Raw genomic sequence first — 18,518 nt, forward strand, 5'->3', positions numbered from 1 at the left:
AAGACATTGAAAATTTGATGCCTATTTACAGATCTTATAAAATTATCACTGGGTTGGTTTTCTTCAGCATATGTTTGATGTGTGCTAAATGCACTGTAGGCGTAATAAAGGAAACTTAACATGCTAAAATTCACAGAAGCACACATGAAATAACCTAAGAAATGATAATAAGGAGGATAAAGACAATATTAAAACTTAGCTGGTGCCAACTTTGGCTTGATAGCGCCCCGCACAAAGTGCTTCCTCTATGACAAAGATGTTTGGTTAGTGGTGAATGCATATTTTGTTAAAATTTGGGTCCTTGAAATTATGTGACACCCCCCCCCCCCAGTAATACAAGCAAAAGTCAATTTATCTTTATAAAGGAGAGGGATATGCATATTGTGTGTTGAGGTCAAAGGTTTTAGACGTGAATATGTGCGTAATAAACATGTAATAAGTCAATATTTCTTTTTTTTTTTTTTGCCTATTGTCTTCCCACCCTCTCCTCTTAACCAGACAAAATCCTTTGTACTTATTAAATAGAATTTATGAGTGTTTATAGAATAGCCTATAATGTGCTAGACTCCTGTCAGACCATAAGCAGGTACAGGTTTTTTTGAAAGGGGGCGATTTTCCTATGTCAGCCTCTCTTTTATGGGGTATCTACAGGTAATGGATTGTAAAAGTACAGTAGACTCTGTAATTTGACTGTGTGCTAGTTTGACCAGTCGAACAATCTGACAGTTTCAGGCTGGCTCCCTTTGTGTGTAGGAGAGGAAAACATGTTACTGTGATGAAAATTGTCTATTCGCGTTCGAAGACCTTAGTCTGTTTGAGTTAATCCTTAATGTTTCCCCAACACTAGTGGTTGGCATCTTCAGAAGAATTGATAAAAAGTGAAACAAAAGTCAGATTTTCTAGAATCTTGGGTTGTATTCACTCCTTCGAATGGCTTGGCATTATCGTGGCATTATCCTTTTCTGATTGGTCCGTTGAAAAACAGTAATATAGGCCAAGCCACTCAAGGACGTAAGATGCCGATTGGTCAGTTGGTGGTCATAGTGATGGACTCTCATCACAAGGTCCAGGGTTCAAACCCTTCTGGGGTGCCACAGTGGTGGTCAGCTGAAGTTGGTTTTCTGTGGCTCCTAACTTTAAGACATGAATTGGCAGTACTGAAAAATCAGACACAACACTAGATACGCACTCAGACTGTTAGGTACACTCACTTACACTTCGGCGCAACTCACTAGGTAGTAAATTGGCCATAGTGATAAACTTGAGTTGTGCTCGGTTTGAAAGAAAGAAAAGAAAGATTGGCTAGTTGATCTTATGGCTGGTGGCAAATTGGAAAAGTTTCTTAGGTTTCAAGAACATGATTGGCTGTTGTCTTCATTCTGTTGCTGGATCTTCAGAAGCGGAAAGTTCATATTCTTCTTAGAGCCGGGCTGCAGGATCTGCTCAATTTCAAAGTTTCTTCTCTTCTGTTGTAGCTGTTTGTTGTGCTTGTAGATTTCAATAGCCTCTCTGTAGGCATGAAGAAAAAAAAGGTTCAACATTTGCTATTACCTGTGTTTCGCTGAATTGTGCAATGTGGCTGTCAGTAATAGTCATGCTCCTCTACCACTGACTTGGCCCATTCTGCAGCACCACTTGTGCTCTTTTATTCTTGTGACTACAGATCTTCTCGTGATTCCAAGGTAAACCTGGCCACATGTGAATGGTATTTGTAGATCTCTGATGCTGATAGAGGGTCACTGGACTTTCTTTCACTAATGGCAGCATTTCACATATTTTTTTGGTTGGTTTGAAAATGGTCTTTGAATGATGTTTTTCATGAAAGAGACTTGTTTTTCTCTTGGTGTCCAGATGACGGTCTTTGAACCTGAATAGACAATTTTCATCAAATGATGGCCACGAAAACCTTATCACCTATGTTACTGTGCGTTAAGGACCAGACTTTGACATGATAGGGGCCATGAGAAAGCAAAAATTATGTAACTAACATCAAAGATGCTTGGTTAATTAATGGTATTATGTGGTTTGAATTTTTTTTTGTGGAGGGGGGGGGCGTTTAAAAATTATAAGATCCTGAGCAAATACCCCACTTGCCCATGAAAAAGTAAAGCCCTTGGTGGGATTATGAGTATTTTTCAACTGCCTTCCAGTAATTTGGCGTAACCCTGGTTTAATATGTGCCAGATTAATGAGAAAATACTGTAGGTGTATGTTTTTACATATTTTGTTTAAATGCTTTTCAGATCAGCATCCCCCCCCCCCCCCCCACAGCTCTCTGTGGCTCCCTTAACTGTCTGTTGTGTGGTGGCCCGCCATTGATTTTTGCGTGTTTCCCCCTGAAATACGACTGAGCCACGGGGGGGGGGGGGCTATGGCCACAGGCTAAGAACCACTGCACTTAATTTTACCATCTCCTTCCAAAACATTTCGTAATTATTTTTTCTCTTATTGTACCAAGCTTATTGCAAAGATTTCATGTGTCAATGTATTATTTTTCGAGATTAGGTGACCCTCCCCATCTGGTGAAAATCATGAAATTTACTATGGAGAGGATTACTGGGATCAATATTCCATTTTTCCTCTGAAAAAAAAAACAAACCAAAAACAATGTTTGCCATCTTTACCCCTTCTGGCAGGATCGGACAGCAAAGGATGTTGCACTGCAGTCGATGTCATCCATGTCCTCAGCTCAAGTGGTATCTTTGTTTTCCTCTCAGGACCAGGCTGCCAAGGAGAAAGCTCTGCAATCCCTCACATCACTCTCCTCCGCCCAGATCGTTTCAGCCTCAGCCATACAAAACAAGGCTGTCAGCCTAGCGGCTTCACTCGTACCTTCAGTCACCTATCCAACTGCACCTGTGAGTAAATGTGTGCTATCATCTTTTTCATACAGCGCTCGTAAACAATATCCATACATTTTGCTTTTTACTGAATTTATTTTGTTTTTATTTTCATTTTTAGTTTTGGCAGCATGGCATCACTCAGCCAGGTCCATCGGAAGAGTAAGTTATTTTAATGCTCCTGAGAATTTCCTTTGTATTCCATGTGAAAATTTCAATCATTTTTAATATTCAACTTTTCTTAAATTCTTTGTCATTTTCTGTTCTTAGCGTGAAGCCATTTGCTAACCAGCCATATAGCAGCAGCATGCCTATCAAGCCGCCGCCGCCTTCATCAGTAGGTGGAATAGATCCGCTCAATTCACCACCTTCGACTCCTTGGGAGGGAAGAATGGTTGCAACGCACAAGCTGCGACTGGTGGAATTCTCTGCATTTATGGAGTCTAGGAGAGACCCAGACAGCGTAAGTATTATATTCTTCTCTTACAAGGTTTTTTAAAATCTATTTTCATTAAAATTTAATGAGAATTCATTATGCATTCATTCATCAACATTTAATTTTTCTCTTGGCTTTCATGTCAACTCAAGAGTTTCCTGTTTAATTTTCAGTATCAAAAGCACCTGTTTGTTCACATCACCGGATTACCTGGATACTCGGATCCTTTGCTGGAGGTGATTATTCATTCTCATATCTTGTTCATTGTGAGAATTGACCACGTTATTGGGCGATTCATGAGAAAAATCTGATTTTTTTTTTCTTGCATGTTTTTCATTTATCTTTTAAATTTTAATTGCCAACGATCTGATTCAGCTTTAATTCTTGAGTAAGTTGCATCTTGTATGTGTGCAAACCCAGTTCTATTGGTAAGCTGCAAATATAGGCAGACAAAAACTTCCTAAATACAAATCTACATCTTTATCATGTACATTTATACTCTTGAAGATAGATGGCATCGCTTCTAATTTTGAAAATAATGGCAGTGCCACTAGAACATAAAACACAAATAACTCTGACAACATAATAAATAATACCTTAGGGCCATACATATTCTCAGAACACATATTTCGGCATGTACCAATTCATTAGCAATTCTCTGAAAAGAATGTTTATGAGATGCATCTATGCAGGCCCATAGCCAAAAATTTTGTTCGGAGGGGGACTACTTTCATCTAGGAAATCAGGTTCAAATTGATCAGGAGTACAAACACACTCGAAACAGCAAATTTTAAAAATGACTTACTTTGGGGTTGCTGTTACAACTTATTTCTGACAATAATTGAAAAACATAGTCTGCCCTCAGTATTTGTAGGTTTCATATTCGCTGTTTTCGTATTTGCAGTCCCTTTCTCAGTTGTTTTTGGAAAATAACTGTTACAGGGCTATTTATTGCATTGGAACAAAATGTAAATTTTACATGCCAACTTATGTAATGTAAGAACATAAACATAACATGTAACTTACTATCGCCAGTAATTTATTAATTTCGGATGCTTTCAGACTGTGGACATAAAACAGATATATGACAAGTTTCCAGAGAAGAAAGGCGGTTTGAAGGAGCTTTATGATAAAGGGCCACAAAATGCATTCTTTTTAGTGAAGTTTTGGGTAAGTTTACTTCCGAGTTTTATCTTTATGTCACAAAAGTCTGTGCATGTGTCATGGCCTAAGTTAGAAGTCGGATCGGTTGCTTTGTGAAGTGGTGTCTAAAATCTGGGTGATATGTAAAATAGCTGGCCACTTCATGAAGACGCTGGACTTCTAACTTGGAGCATAACATATACAGGGTGATTACAAAAGGATGGGATTGAGAATGACAAAGATATTGTTTGATATTGGATAAAAATCTAGTGATAGTGGGGGAATTTGACAATTGAGCTTGGGAGTTTGTTCCATTCACCAATGATATGAGGAAAGAAGCTGTATTTAAAGCAGTCAGTGGAAGCAAAAATAGGTTTTATTTTAAGGGAATGGTCGAGTCTTCTAGATATGTAGGATGGTTTGGCTAAGATATCAGAGGTATCTATGTTGAATTGACCATGGAAAATTTTGTATAACAATGTTAATCAAGTAATGAGATGAAGAGTAGAGGGAGGGAGGAGATGAAGTTCATTTTTGAGTCCGGACACAGAAACAAAAGATGACCAGCAGTCATGAGCAAATTGGGTGGATTTATTTTGGATTGATTCACGTTTGTCTATATTACTGGATGGCAAAAATTGATGGCAGATGGCAACACTATAACAAACATTACACAGAAAGAAAATTCATGTTAAGTTAACAACACATATACACACTTTTTCCAGCATAACGCAGGTCTTCTATCACCTGCTAAAATTTCTTCATTGAGGCAGAGCAGTGGACCATGATCTGGTTAAGAGGAGGAGGTAGGATAATGGGGAATCTTGTAATCAATGCCCAGGAGTAATGCCCCTTGTAATCAACGAACCTACAAAAACAAATAGAAAGAGAGGAGAGATTGTGGAAACGGGTTCTATGTCATGGGCTCACCATATTCAATCAATTTGAGTAGAAATGTGGTGTTTGGGTAATTCATCTTTCTAAAAATGGGCTTACTTCATTAAGATGGAACCACATGCCTCCTCGAATTGAATTTCCGTTTTTCATGGATCATTAGAGTCATGCTGCACCAAACAATGACAAGCAGTACATTATATCCTCTGTATCTTCAGATGGTTGGTATCACATATGATATGATAATAATCCAAAGGTATGCAAAAATATGGTATTAGCTACTGGTGAAGTGCTATTCTGCTTACTCTGAAAGCGATCTCTGTTGTCTTTGCTATTATGATTCAACAACACATTTTATTATCAAAAATTCTTGTTTATGTGTCTTATATCACCACAAGTCTGGTTTGCCCTATGAGTTTTGAATCACAGTACAGGTTAACATGTTATATGTTTAGAGCTCACAATATGGATTCACTCTTTCCCAACATCATGATATAGAATCAGACTTTGGTATAACATCGCCACATTTTTAACATGTTTTTAAATGGTCCTCGCTAACATAATTATATATAGCTAACTGGGTTTACTCGTTATCAAGTTACCTTGCTTATAAAGCCATTTTTATTATGTATCTAGGATTTATGTTGCACAGAGGTCTGACTGTAGTGATTTCTTTTAATATGGTACGTTTAAATAGTACCAGTGAGTTTTGAATGTCTCTTAAGCACAGCAGACCTTCTGTTTTCTTAAAGGTTTTTCTGGAATCACTACAAATAAACAAAACGACCACCTTTAATCGGTCATTTGTTGTTAAACTTTTACAAGAGTGTTTTTAATGGCATAACAATGTCTTGATTGTTTTATCTTTGATTTCTCTATGCAGGCTGATCTCAATACGAATATACAAGATGAAGCCGGGGCATTTTATGGTGTCACAAGCCAGTAAGTATTCCATATGATTTTGAAAATACAGGGAGCATTCATAATAAAAAAATTAAAAATGTTCTGAGCTAACCAATGGGAAACCATGAACATAATTGGTGGGATAGGAAAGAAATCAAGAGAGAGAAAAAAAATCAGTTCAGCTGTCCACCACTAGAGGGTGTTTTCTATGCAAATTGCTAATTTGTTTTTCCTGAATTTGTTCGGCAGAATCATCTTCTTTACTAAAGAGTATGTCACTGAGTTTACATTAGAATGCTTTGCTGGCAAATTTCTTTTTTTACAGAACAAGTTTCCGCACCAAAAGCTATACAGAGATTTTTGGTTTTCTAAAAGGGCTTTGAAAATTCTGTCCACTTTCCCTTCACAATACATTCCTCAAGTTTCATAATTTTATTTATGATAGGTAGTTGAGGCTTTAAAAAGCTCTGAATATGGAAGAGTAGATCAACTTTATCCAAGAAATCACCAACGAATAAGGCGAATAGATGATCGTGTTTATTTGCCTTATTCATTGGTGAATTCTTAGAAAGCTCAGAACATGCCAACTTTAACTAGAGACACCTCATATTTTTATAAATTTGTACGAGGCCTTTAAGAGAATAATGATTTGTCATCTCTTGTCTAAAATTGTTTCAAATTGTTACAATACAGTTTTTCCTAAAAACATTTATTGTTAATTTTTAGATACGAGAGCAGTGAAAACATGACTATCATGTGTTCAACCAAAGTTTGTTCTTTCGGGAAACAAGTTGTTGAGAAAGTTGAGGTAATACATAAATTTTATGGCTTGCTTCTTGATTCATACAATGCTATATCATGGTTATTTCATGTGAATTTTGAGTGAAACTAGGGCTATGGATTAACAGGGGTGGGAACTCTGCTCCGCACTTCACCAAAATTAACATCTTGCCCTATCCTGCTCCAATAGTGTGTGTTCGTATTTTTCTGTGCCAAATAGGGAATTTTGCTTCAGTATGCCCGGAATTTTGGAAAGGACGGCAAAAAATTTTTATTCCTGCTTGCTGCGAAACGATTCTTTCAGAGAACAGCGTGTTTTATTCCACTGTACTTAAACTATTGGCCCCTCATCAGGCTTTCCATCGTGAAACCCCGATAATATCCGTGATCGTGCAACAGAAGATAGTTTGCAATGGTCTTTAAAGAAAAAAAAAAAAAAAGCTGTCACTGGAAGCAGCAGAAATGACTGTAGTCAATTGTCATTACGTCAAATCCTGATTGTTTTGAGAAAAAAATATTTATTCCGGGAGTAAAAAGCTCATGTCTGCCGAATTACGAATGCTAATTTAGAAACTTCGCCGGATAATGAGCGTTAAATCGCCAATGCTGCCAAATATCGAGTGTCAGATCGCAAATCTCGCCAAATAATGAGTGCTGAATCTCCAAACATTGTGTTGATTCTTCCGAAATTTTGCAAAAATTTATTTCCGGGCGTGAGTATAAAAAAATTGAAAACATAGAAAATTTTTAGCCCATTTGACGTGCTGCTGTTCCAGAGAGTAAATAGTGCCCTCAGTAAGCAAAAAGTGTGACCATCTTACATAGACTGGTGTGGAAAAATTTATGACAGCCACTCTTTCAAACAAGGTGTCAAAAACCTGAAACACCAAAACAAAAAGCAAGTTAATGAAAAGTATATTTGATAACAAACGACAGTGCAGGGGTGAGGGTTAACGAAAATATTCTTGTTAACTTCGCTGCACCAATTCATAAATATCTGCTCCAAATCCTGAATTTTGCTGCTCCAAAGCTGCTACGAAATGGACTTAGTCACTTCCAACCCCTGGACAGACTAAAAAGTTTTTAAATGGTTATACGGAAAACTGGCTGTATGTAGAGATATTGGTGTTTATAAGAAAGGAAAATTCATCATTGCCCTCACGGGGACTCACCCAGGTCTCTCTTATACCAGATGACTGCTCCACCTCTACACTATGAAAGCACATAGAATATTCCCTCCTTGGAGCATATATACATGGTGTCCTGTAAGTGCTAGTATGGCCTTTATCTCATCAATCATCTATCATAGAGGTATGATTTCAATTTAAAAAAATGCTCAACAGCCATTAAAAAATTACCTTGTACCACTTTCGAGAGTGAAAATACAGTGTGCCACAAAATAAAAAAAAATCTAATTTTTTGTATTGTCCTCCAACTTTCAATTAGAAAGTTGTTTCCCTGTCTCTTCTGATGCAATTATTAGATATTCAAACTCAAAAAATGGAGGAAAACAGGAAAAGAACAGCATTAAATGTGGATAAAACGATTTTGTTGCATTTAACGCTGTTCTTTCTCTGTTTTCCCTCTATTTTTCAAATTTGAATATCTCAGTGAATATTGCAGTTCAAAACATGGGATTTTTTTTCGTTGGGCTAATTAAAGACTGGGCAACAATTTTCTAATTAGAAGTTAGAGCACAGAGTGAGCCATATAAAAATTTTGATTTTTTTTTTTTTTAATTTTGTGACACACTATTTTCACTCTCAAAACTGGTGCAGGGTAATTTTTGAATGCAATGCCTGTTGAGCATTTTTAAATTGGAATCATACCCCTATGATGGACTGTTGATAAGATAAAGGCCATGCTAGCACTTAATATTCACCCTGTATATGCTGAATGGCTCCGTGCAATGGATATAGTGGCAACATTCTGCTAGTACCTAGCATAACAAAGGCCAGCAGATGGCAATGTATACGTAGAGAAAGAAGTCGCTGTTGTTGATGCAATGTATATGGAAAACTGGCAGGCCCGTCATTTGATGGGGGTCAGAGGGGGCCGTTGCCCTCCCCACCCCCTGACTTTTGAAAATACACTAAAAATGGTATATATATGTGCATACATTGAGTACGTGTTCTCTGCCCCCTCCCCACTGGAAAAAGTTGAAATGACACCCCTGAAAACTGGCTGTATGAAGAGATTGATATTTAGAAAAGGAAAATTCATCTCTGCCCTATAACGTTCACGCACCAATTTGCAAGATGTAACTAAATATAGGAATAGATCCAAAAAAAATGGGCTGTTGAAGCAATTTAATACAATGAAGCCAGGTTTTCTGTGCCATGCACAATGTGAATCACCCAATGGGACACACTGTCCACTCACCAATAAGAAAAGCAGTATGACTTTTTCCTGCAGGGGAACCTGCCTGTAGGACCTGCCAACTTATCCGAGGATGATCTTGCTATCTGGTGGCAGTGTCAGCAATTGAGCTTTGGCCTGAATTAGGTCTGACTGTCCATGTACGGTCCCGTTCATTGCACATGAACTCCAAGGAAAGATTGAGATATTCATTGCCTTTGTAGTCTAGTGGGATTGGGCGTTCACCCGGAAAGTGAAAAGACATGGGTTTGATTCCCCTCAAGGGCAGTGGAATTTTCTCTCTTTCCTAAATATATTTTCGCATTAGCCAGCTGCTAAAAACCTTAGTATTAGTCTCTCTCTCTTATTGTGTTTGCCATGTGGTGGTTAATAGAATACAATAATAATTATACAGGAATTTCGGCAACCAAGACTATCCCCTGATAAATGGTTGCCAATAAATGTTAAGTAAACAAAGTTTTGTCCTTGCCAGTTTGCTTAAATGCCATCACCAAGACATTTTTTGATGGCTGCTCGACGGAAGTGATGTCTTCAACAGAGTAGGTAAGTTCTGCAAACCACAGCTGCCCTCTATAAAGGTTTTCCCCCATCAGTGACCATAGTCATTGATGCCACGACATCATGAAAGATCAGGGAAAATCTAAAAATAATTTAGATCCAAAAGAAATTCTAAAAAAAATTGTTCCAAATCTAATTTTCTGCTAAAATCCGACGAGCTGGAGGAAGGGCAAAATATTTGGAGTCTCTGGCTTAAATCTGGAGAGTTGGCAAGTCTATACCTGGGGGAAAAGGAGTGGACGCTTCTCCCGAATACCAAAATGACTGCAGTGGAGACAATAAGTTTTGGTATTGTCTTCTAAAACTCCCATCAAACTCAATTTGAAACTGAAATCCTCAGTTTTTATTGAATCAACGTGCATTTCCCCCCCCCTTTCCAAATCAAATATTGATTCAAATATTTTTATACTTATATGGTCACTTATCTAAAATGTCATGTATAGGAACATAGTTTAAGACATACGTGTTCAACTCATGGCTTGCAGGAGAAATGCGGCCCTCAGAGTGAGCTAATGTAGCCTGCAACCTCAAACTTAATTTTGTAAAGATTAACTAAGCAGTACATAACCAGATGAGTGACCTGCAGAAAATTCTTAACTCGCTTAAGTGACCCGTGTGACATATTCTCAACCCATTTAATTGCCCATGGCACATTTAAAGATCATTTAAATGACGCTCTGCACATTGTTACTTCATTTAAGTGTGATTTGTAGCACATCTATAGATCGCATAAGTAGCCTGTGGTGCTGTTGAAGATCACTTAATCAAGTCGCATGCTCATTTTCAAATCAGTGAAGTGTCTCACGCTCTTTAAAAGGTTAAGCACCCTTGGTTCAAGACTTCTAATAGGTTTTGTCAAAAAAATTGAGTTAAATTACATACAGGGCTTTTTGTGAAAATTTCAATCGGATTGATCGGGTTGATGAATTAACTCAACTGAAATTTTTGATTGTGATTAACAATTGATCAGTTAATTGGATCAGCACTAGCAAATAGTATTGAGAAAATTAAATATTTGCAACATCATGTAACTTACTGCGTTGATTATAATACCATAATACAGATGTTTTCGCTTCAGCTAATTGAAAGCATACTTATTTGACTGACTTAATGATGAAATAAAAATATCAGTTTTGGCCACAAATATAGTAATGATAAATTGATAACTCATTACAAAAAAAAAATTATGACTGAAGAAAGGCTATCTATATCTTTTCAGACTGAGTACGCAAGGTTTGAAAACGGGCGGTTTGTGTACAGGATACACAGATCACCGATGTGTGAATACATGGTGAATTTCATTCACAAGCTGAAACATTTGCCCGAGAAATACATGATGAACAGCGTTCTGGAAAATTTCACCATTCTTCAGGTAAGAATGTTTTGATGTTGCACAAAAAAAAAAAAAACCCAAAAAAAACCACTGTTTGCTTTCATATGCTTTCAACAATATCATACCTGCCCACCCTGGAGAATTGGAATTTTGGAGAGGAAAAAAACCATGAGACAAAAATGAAAGAAACAAAAGGGATTTTCTTGAAGTGAAAGGGGAAATTGAAGTATAGTCTGAGGCGTTTCATGTGGCCGGCATTCAATAAACTACAAGCAGTTTCTGGGCTATTAGGCCATGGTCTAAGGCAGGGGTCTTCAACCTTTCTTGGGTCGCCATCACTGCCCATGCCCATCATCAAACATAGAGCACCCTGTAAGGCAACTTTGACATGTGTATGCTTGAAATCTACATAGTTGTAATCTTGTAATGCTGTTTTTACAGGCAGTTTAATTGAAGCGTTGGTTAAGTGCTCACGAGCACGAAATCGGACACAAAAATTGAGCACTTTGATGGTTTGGAGAGCACCATGGTGTTCGCAAGCAACAGGTTGAAGATGGCTGGTCTAAGACATTTTCTTTCTGAGGTTTTGCCCACATCTGTGGCAGGCATCTTCTGACGTTAAACGCACTTTGGTTTCTGCAACAAGCGAGAAAGGCTTCGTGCTTAGCATATTGAAGAAACATAAATGTGTTTAACCTCTTTAACCTCATATGGATGAAGAAGAAATTATCCTAGACCATACATAGCCTGATAGTCCGGAAACCACTTTTAACTTAACTGAAATAACTAATTGCAGTGAAACCTTGCTACAACGATACTTGATATACATGATAAATCTCTCTACACAGTGATATTTTTTCATACCTTGAAGAATTACTAATTTAGAATTAAATTGGAGAAATTAGCTTTAGAATTACAAATAGACTCCTCTCGATACAAAAATATCCTTTACTACGATGAATCCCTCTACAACAATATTTTTTGAGGAGATTCAGCAATTATAATTAAAATATTTGGCAATCATAACAGAAACGGGACATTACACCAGCTATCGCCAATTAGTGCAAATATTTGCCAATCTTCCCCCAACAGCAATTGAATTACCTGTCATTGCCATACTAAAATGAAAATTGTGTAAAAAATCATCACCTGAAGAACAAGATCTATTAGAAATGGGAAGTATATTCATACAGGTCATCTCATCAATTTAATCGAATAGAGACTGAATCGGCACTGAATTTTTTGGGGAATTTTATCTTTTCCTTATGAAATACAGACATTTTGTTGTTATTTCACAAATTGGCAACAACTAACGGTGGTCATTTTGAGAGGGAAAAAAGCTAAGCAACCTGCTTTTTATTTGTTAATCTTTAGGAATAGTTTTTGCCTATAAACTTAGGGATTTTTTCACAACTACAGAGTCAACCAGTGATCATGGGATAATGACTTTATTCATATGCTTATAGCCATAAAAAAAAAATCATGGCTATAGATCAGAGGTGCACAAACACGAGCCAGCGGGCCGAATAAGACCTGCCAAAAGGTCTCATCCAGTATTTTCTTGTGGATTCCATCCAGTCCGTAGAAGATATTCTGGTGGAAAATTATCAATACACACAATTTGATAGATGTGTATGCTGACCATATTTCTTTTATAAAAATAAGGGAAATCAATATTCATTGGGCATATCGCCAGTTATTATTGCAAAAACAAAATGTCAAATGCAAGTAAAGTTGCTTATTATAGCCAAAATTTTCAAAGACATGTGAAGTATCCAACTACAGTGTGAACAAAAAAAAATTGTGAAAGGCAAGTAAAGTTCATATCTATCGCTAAAGTTGATGGAAAATCGCTAATTAAGTCATGAAAATAATCTTAATTCTTGGTTTCAAAAATTCAAGTAAGCCTTGTTGAAAACCAGAGATAAAACAGGATATTTTATATTAAAAAGTTAGTGCTGCGCCAAAGTAGAGGAATGGGTCATATAGTCACCTTTTATATATGCAAGTTTCTGGCCTGCAAGAAGCAGAAATACAGAATATCTTGCTCATGGACTGAAAAGGTTGTGCTTCCCCCCCCCCCCGCTATAAATATTGATGCTCACTTCTCATTTATGAGTAATTAATGTTCGCATTTCTTTAACAGGTTGTGACCAATAGGGATACTCAAGAGACTTTGCTGTGTATAGCCTATGTTTTTGAAGTATCGACCAGTGATCATGGAGCTCAGCATCATATATACCGGTTAGTGAAAGACTGAAACAAACGATTACCAAGGACAACTGCATCAACAGACATTGTGCATAATCGCTACTCGTTGTTGTTGTTGCTGAGATCCTGGTTTCGATCTCACTCCATTTTTAGTGCCTCATCGGAACATTTGCCTGTGTCTTTTTTTGTACATAAAATACGAAATGTTTTACCATTTGCCATTCAGATGCAGAAGACTGATACAAAGCTGACGATAAAAAAAAAAATTTAAAAATATAAATAAATATATATAATATAACATATATTTTCAAAGAGGGTACAAAGTATCCCGATAAAAATGCCATCCAAAACACATTTGTGGACTTACTTACTGTTGTGTCTTAAAGCTGAAAAGAAAAAATGGCTGATGCCGTTTTGTTATCTTTATTTTTTTTCTCATTTTATGTAGAAATAAACTTGCACGGTTCATTTTCGTTCTTCTTCCCCAAGCTTTTTTATTTCCCTGACTTTGCATGCATGCATACAGACGAAGTAAAAAAATATTTCATACTAACTGACAAAACAGCAATTTGTTTTTATCCAACATGTAAAATATTGCATTTGTATTGAATGAATTTGTCTTAACAAGGTTCAACTATAATATTTTTTATGATAAAACTTTACAAAAACAATATTGCAGACACAAAACGATTTCCACGAAAGCTGCAACTTCATAATTCTGCTCCCAGCGCTCAGAAGTATATTTATGGGGGGGGGGGGGAGTTTAGCAGGCTATAGCTCAAGGTGACAAGTTAGAAGGGGCAGTGAATACTAGAAATGAATGGTCAAGAAAATTAGTAAAATTAGAGAAGGGCTGCAATATTTATATTCTTACAGAAGGTAAAATCATGGATCCGCTTCAGCCTAAAGAGTGCAGGGCAAGGTTAGAGTGACCTTTCAGAGTTTGCAAGCGCATGGGTGATCAAAACAGAGTGCAAGCTAATTGGAGATTAAATTGAACAGAGCAAGCTGATTGATTAATAGTTTGATTGGTTCACTGTATACTAGTTCAGATGTGGAGCATTCCAATTCTGGCTTGTATGTCGCTCTTTGCCTGAGAAGAATGATTGGCAATACTCCCCAGGGTATAAAAAATCATAATTTTAAAAAAAACTAGACTTTTTGATTTAAATTGACTGCTTATTAATTACAACAAATCTTGTTAATCATTAAGAGAATGCATATTTTTTCACCTAATCTTTCAAATTTAATTCAGCATTAATGAATACTAACAAATGAACAGTGAGCAAGAAATATGAACACCAAAAATCTGTGCTTATGTAAAATGAAAAGTTGAGCCTGAATTAACTTCATGGATTAACAATTTTCTTGTGTTAGTGCTTTAATTAATTAATTAAAATTAGTGCAAACAAATTTTCGTTAACGAATTAGTGCTTTAATTCATGAGGGCACCCCCCCCCCCCTCCATGCTTTAAAGTGAATGTCTGGTGGCAACCAGGGCCGGGCTTGGGAATTTTGCGGCCCGGTGCAAAAAAGTTTTTGTGGCCCCTCCAAAAAAATTTCATGCAGTCGCTCCCCAACTTATAAATTTTTCGACTTATGAACATAAATCTTGAAGGGGGGAAAAATTGTTCAGGAAACATAACTCATTTTTCCAGAACGTGTTGATAGTTGAGACCATAATCAATTGAGCCCGGAAGTTTAGGCATTGAAAATGGTCAAAATAGGTACTAAAAAAGGCATCATTTATGGAAGGAAGGAAAATAACTAAAAACTAAGGTATTAAGGGTCAAAAACTAGCTGAAAAATTGGTTGCATTTAATCCATCTACAGTTTTAACTATGGTTTATAATAAACTGGCTGATACCCGGCGACGTTGCCCACCCCGTAAAATTATTATATGCATAGCTTATTAATCACTTCTTAATCAAAAAAAATTTCTGCATCAAGAAAAAATTACTTTCATTTTTAAATATTTTAATTAATAAAAAACTTGAGGCAATCACTTGTGGATACACAATATTTTTTGTTTTTCCATCTGGTGTGTAGATGTACAAATTTTTAAGATTGCGAACAGGCGACAAAAAGTTGTCCGTGTGAAAAACAGGGCTCAAGTAGGTTAATACCTGCCACTGCAAATGACTGGCCTTGCGCTTTGCTGATTGTCACGGCAAAAGCCAAACAAACCATTACAAAGGCGCATGCATTTCTTAAATGCATTGTTGGGAACCACGGTAACCAAAGTAAATGTTCCGAAAGTGATTGTGGAGGCCCCAAAACCATTGTTGCCGACAGTCTTTCACCCATTTCGAGCATTTGCCCAGCTCTGACGAAGTAGTCTACGGTTCATTCCCGGTCCTGTTTGGTATATATACAAAATCTGGTGACAATTGGCCTAAAACTGTAGATTTGTATAAAGAACAAACTTACTTTCACATTTATATATAAGATGCATTATTATCCAAGTTAAATTGATTTCAAGCCCAAAATAAAGTATTTGAGGTCCCTCAGGTCAATTTCAGAGCCACCATTAACAGATGCAGAACCTGAAGAGAAAATTATCTGTGGGGCTCCTTCGAGTTGCAAATGATTCCTGTTTATTTGAAGCATTATTTGGAATAATCACTATCGTTTTTATAGTTGAAACATAGCTATATTATTCTATTGTAGCAAAAAATTAATTTCTTTTATATTCCCATGTTTGTGGGACTCCTCCAAGCACGGGGCCCTGTGGGATGCCTCTGTCGCACCGCACACTCCTGAAGGCAATTCTGGTCAATTTAATTGAATACAAAAAAAAGTATATGTAAAATAAATAGCCATGATGTTTGCAGTGCATTTATGGTGTAAAAACACACAAATTCGAAACCAGAGGCGGCTCAAGCTCACTTGCTGCAAAGCTTCATGTGCCGCCCCTAAAGACGACCCTTTTGGGAGGCTAAAAAGGCTCTAGAATAGGGTAATCTGTGATAAACCTGTATTATTAAAAACAATATTTTACTTCATTGTTCAATTATTACAGATAACTTTTCCCACATTGCAGCTCTTATTGATGAGCTGTCATATTCTTCTTCCTTTCAGGGTTGAATTTTTCAATTAATCTACAATCTTCCACGTAGAGTTGAATTTCGTTATAGTCAAAATACCTACTCTAAGGTTTTCAGGGTAGAAACTAGGGAAGTGAGAGGGGTTTCTGATGCTCCAGGCCCTGTATAAGTGAGAATCTGAATTATTTTGTTGCCTTTATTTGACCGTTTCCAAAAAGTTATTGGGTGGGAGCACCAAAATGTGCACTTACCCTGTGTGAGAAAATACATCCTTGTTTCTGGTGTTACAGCCCTAGGCCAATACCTCTTACATAGCTTATATACATAATACCTCTGAGATATTGCCCAGACCCTGTCTGTTTTTTCAACATGTTCATTGTCAAGGTCTGGCTCAAAAGAGAGTGACAACACATGGTATTTTGTGAATTTTTATTATAACAAAATTGTAAAAACTTGAGTGTCTAAACAAAAGTCCAGGCTACCGCCTCTTACAGCCTGCCGCCTGTGGGGAACTACACCCCTTGCACCCTCACTAAAGCCACCCCTGATCAAAGCATGCCCCCTCCCAGAGCTCTGTCTTCTACTCCACCTTGGGTGAGCCATGACATGATGTCAACTATTGAACTCTTGGAACAGTCATCAGTCAGCTATACAGTGGCGTCAGAGCCGGGGGTGCTCGAGCACCCACGGAAGTTTGTAAAACGGGTCCGAGCACCCACAGAATTGATTCAGAAATCGAAATTTACTACATTGGACTCAAGACGAGCACCCACAAGTTCGGAACACTTCCGACGCCCCTGCAGCTATATATATATATATATATATATATACATACAATGCAGTTCCAATGCCTGAACGACACATATAATGTGAAACATGTGGAAAAGCAAAAAATTATAATTTCCCTCTGCTTTTCTAGCATGGGCTGTGTTCATCTGAAACATCAGGTCTAACACCTATTGCCCCACAAGGGTGGGGCTGACAGGGCTCCAGTCGAGCCGATTCTTACCTCCTTTTTGTTTTTCATGCAATAAATTCACTACATTGGGGCCCATGAAGCATCTGACGAGAAGGCCCGCCGAAGATCTCAGCCTCTGGGCCCTGTGCAGGATGTGGGGACCATGCTAACACCATCCGGTCAAAGTAACCCCAGAGACAAAATAAAATCTATAAAAATGATTAGGATAAGGACCATTTCCACAGGGACCTAATGGTAATGTTAGACTCGATGCCACCTTTCTACCGCACCATTTGCGTGCCGGATGGTATGGAGTGGTATGATTTTGTTCGATCCCTAGTAATTAGTTACAGCTCACCAAACTCTGGATCCAAAAAATACCATGAAAATAAATAATCAGAATTTTATTCACACAAATAGCAAAAGCAGATATGACATTATTGAGTGATACGGGGGGGAAGGGCTATGGTGAGGCATACCCCCCCCCCCCCTAGTGTCAAAGGTGGAGCCGACTGATCTAATGTACATGCATATATATGAATTGACATCACCATTGTGGTTCCCCAGACGTGTGAGTCTATCTCTGCCAGTGATGAATGGAATGGTAACTAACTGATTTTCCTTTCCTCAGAACCGCAGGTTTTCATTCATGACTGCAGCACCACAGAGCCTACTTTGCAGACTGAAATTTGTGGACCCCTGCCTTTCTGGTTGAATTCTTCCCAAAAACTGACCTGTATATAAGCTGGCTCCACAATTTAGGAACAAATGTTTCAACAAAAAACTAGACTTGCACAATAGTATAAATAGTAATTTTCTCAGTGTCCTTCTCATACTTGAGCATTACAATTCAAATCAAGAGTGCTCAACCTTTTGGTGAATGCAGGCCATTTCACTGGTTTGAAAATGTATCACGGACCACCAAAGTGATCTAAAAATGTGCCCCAGGCTGTTTAAGCCATCTGGAACTGCCACATGTCAGTTAGGATCAGTAAATTTGACAGGGGCTGCTTGAGTGATCCACAGAAATTTTTCC

General features: G+C 37.5%; 1 protein-coding gene across 4 annotated transcripts in view; it reads left to right on the forward strand.

The window, feature by feature from the left end:
- The window catches only part of LOC149089048 (transcriptional enhancer factor TEF-1-like), a 116,467-nt gene extending 102,507 nt beyond the window's left edge, over nt 1–13,960 (forward strand). For 2 of the 4 annotated variants that reach the window (XM_089236881.1, XM_089236896.1), the window contains exons 4-12: nt 2,718–2,858; nt 2,962–3,002; nt 3,111–3,303; nt 3,450–3,512; nt 4,339–4,446; nt 6,197–6,255; nt 6,943–7,024; nt 11,153–11,305; nt 13,413–13,960. In XM_089236881.1, the coding sequence (XP_089093007.1) occupies nt 2,718–2,858; nt 2,962–3,002; nt 3,111–3,303; nt 3,450–3,512; nt 4,339–4,446; nt 6,197–6,255; nt 6,943–7,024; nt 11,153–11,305; nt 13,413–13,526 (954 nt within the window). In that variant the 3' untranslated portion in view covers nt 13,527–13,960. Of the gene's footprint in view, nt 1–2,636; nt 2,859–2,961; nt 3,003–3,110; nt 3,304–3,449; nt 3,513–4,338; nt 4,447–6,196; nt 6,256–6,942; nt 7,025–11,152; nt 11,306–13,412 lie in introns of all 4 variants that reach the window. The other 2 variants (XM_089236874.1, XM_089236889.1) reach the window with 1 other exon arrangement.
- Nucleotides 13,961–18,518: the final 4,558 nt, after the last annotated feature.

Source organism: Pholcus phalangioides, unplaced genomic scaffold (genome assembly GCF_987345545.1).
Source record: "Pholcus phalangioides strain wild (caught in Gottingen) unplaced genomic scaffold, Ppha-v1.0 ptg000002l_1, whole genome shotgun sequence".
In the NCBI taxonomy this organism is placed as follows: domain Eukaryota; kingdom Metazoa; phylum Arthropoda; class Arachnida; order Araneae; family Pholcidae; genus Pholcus; species Pholcus phalangioides.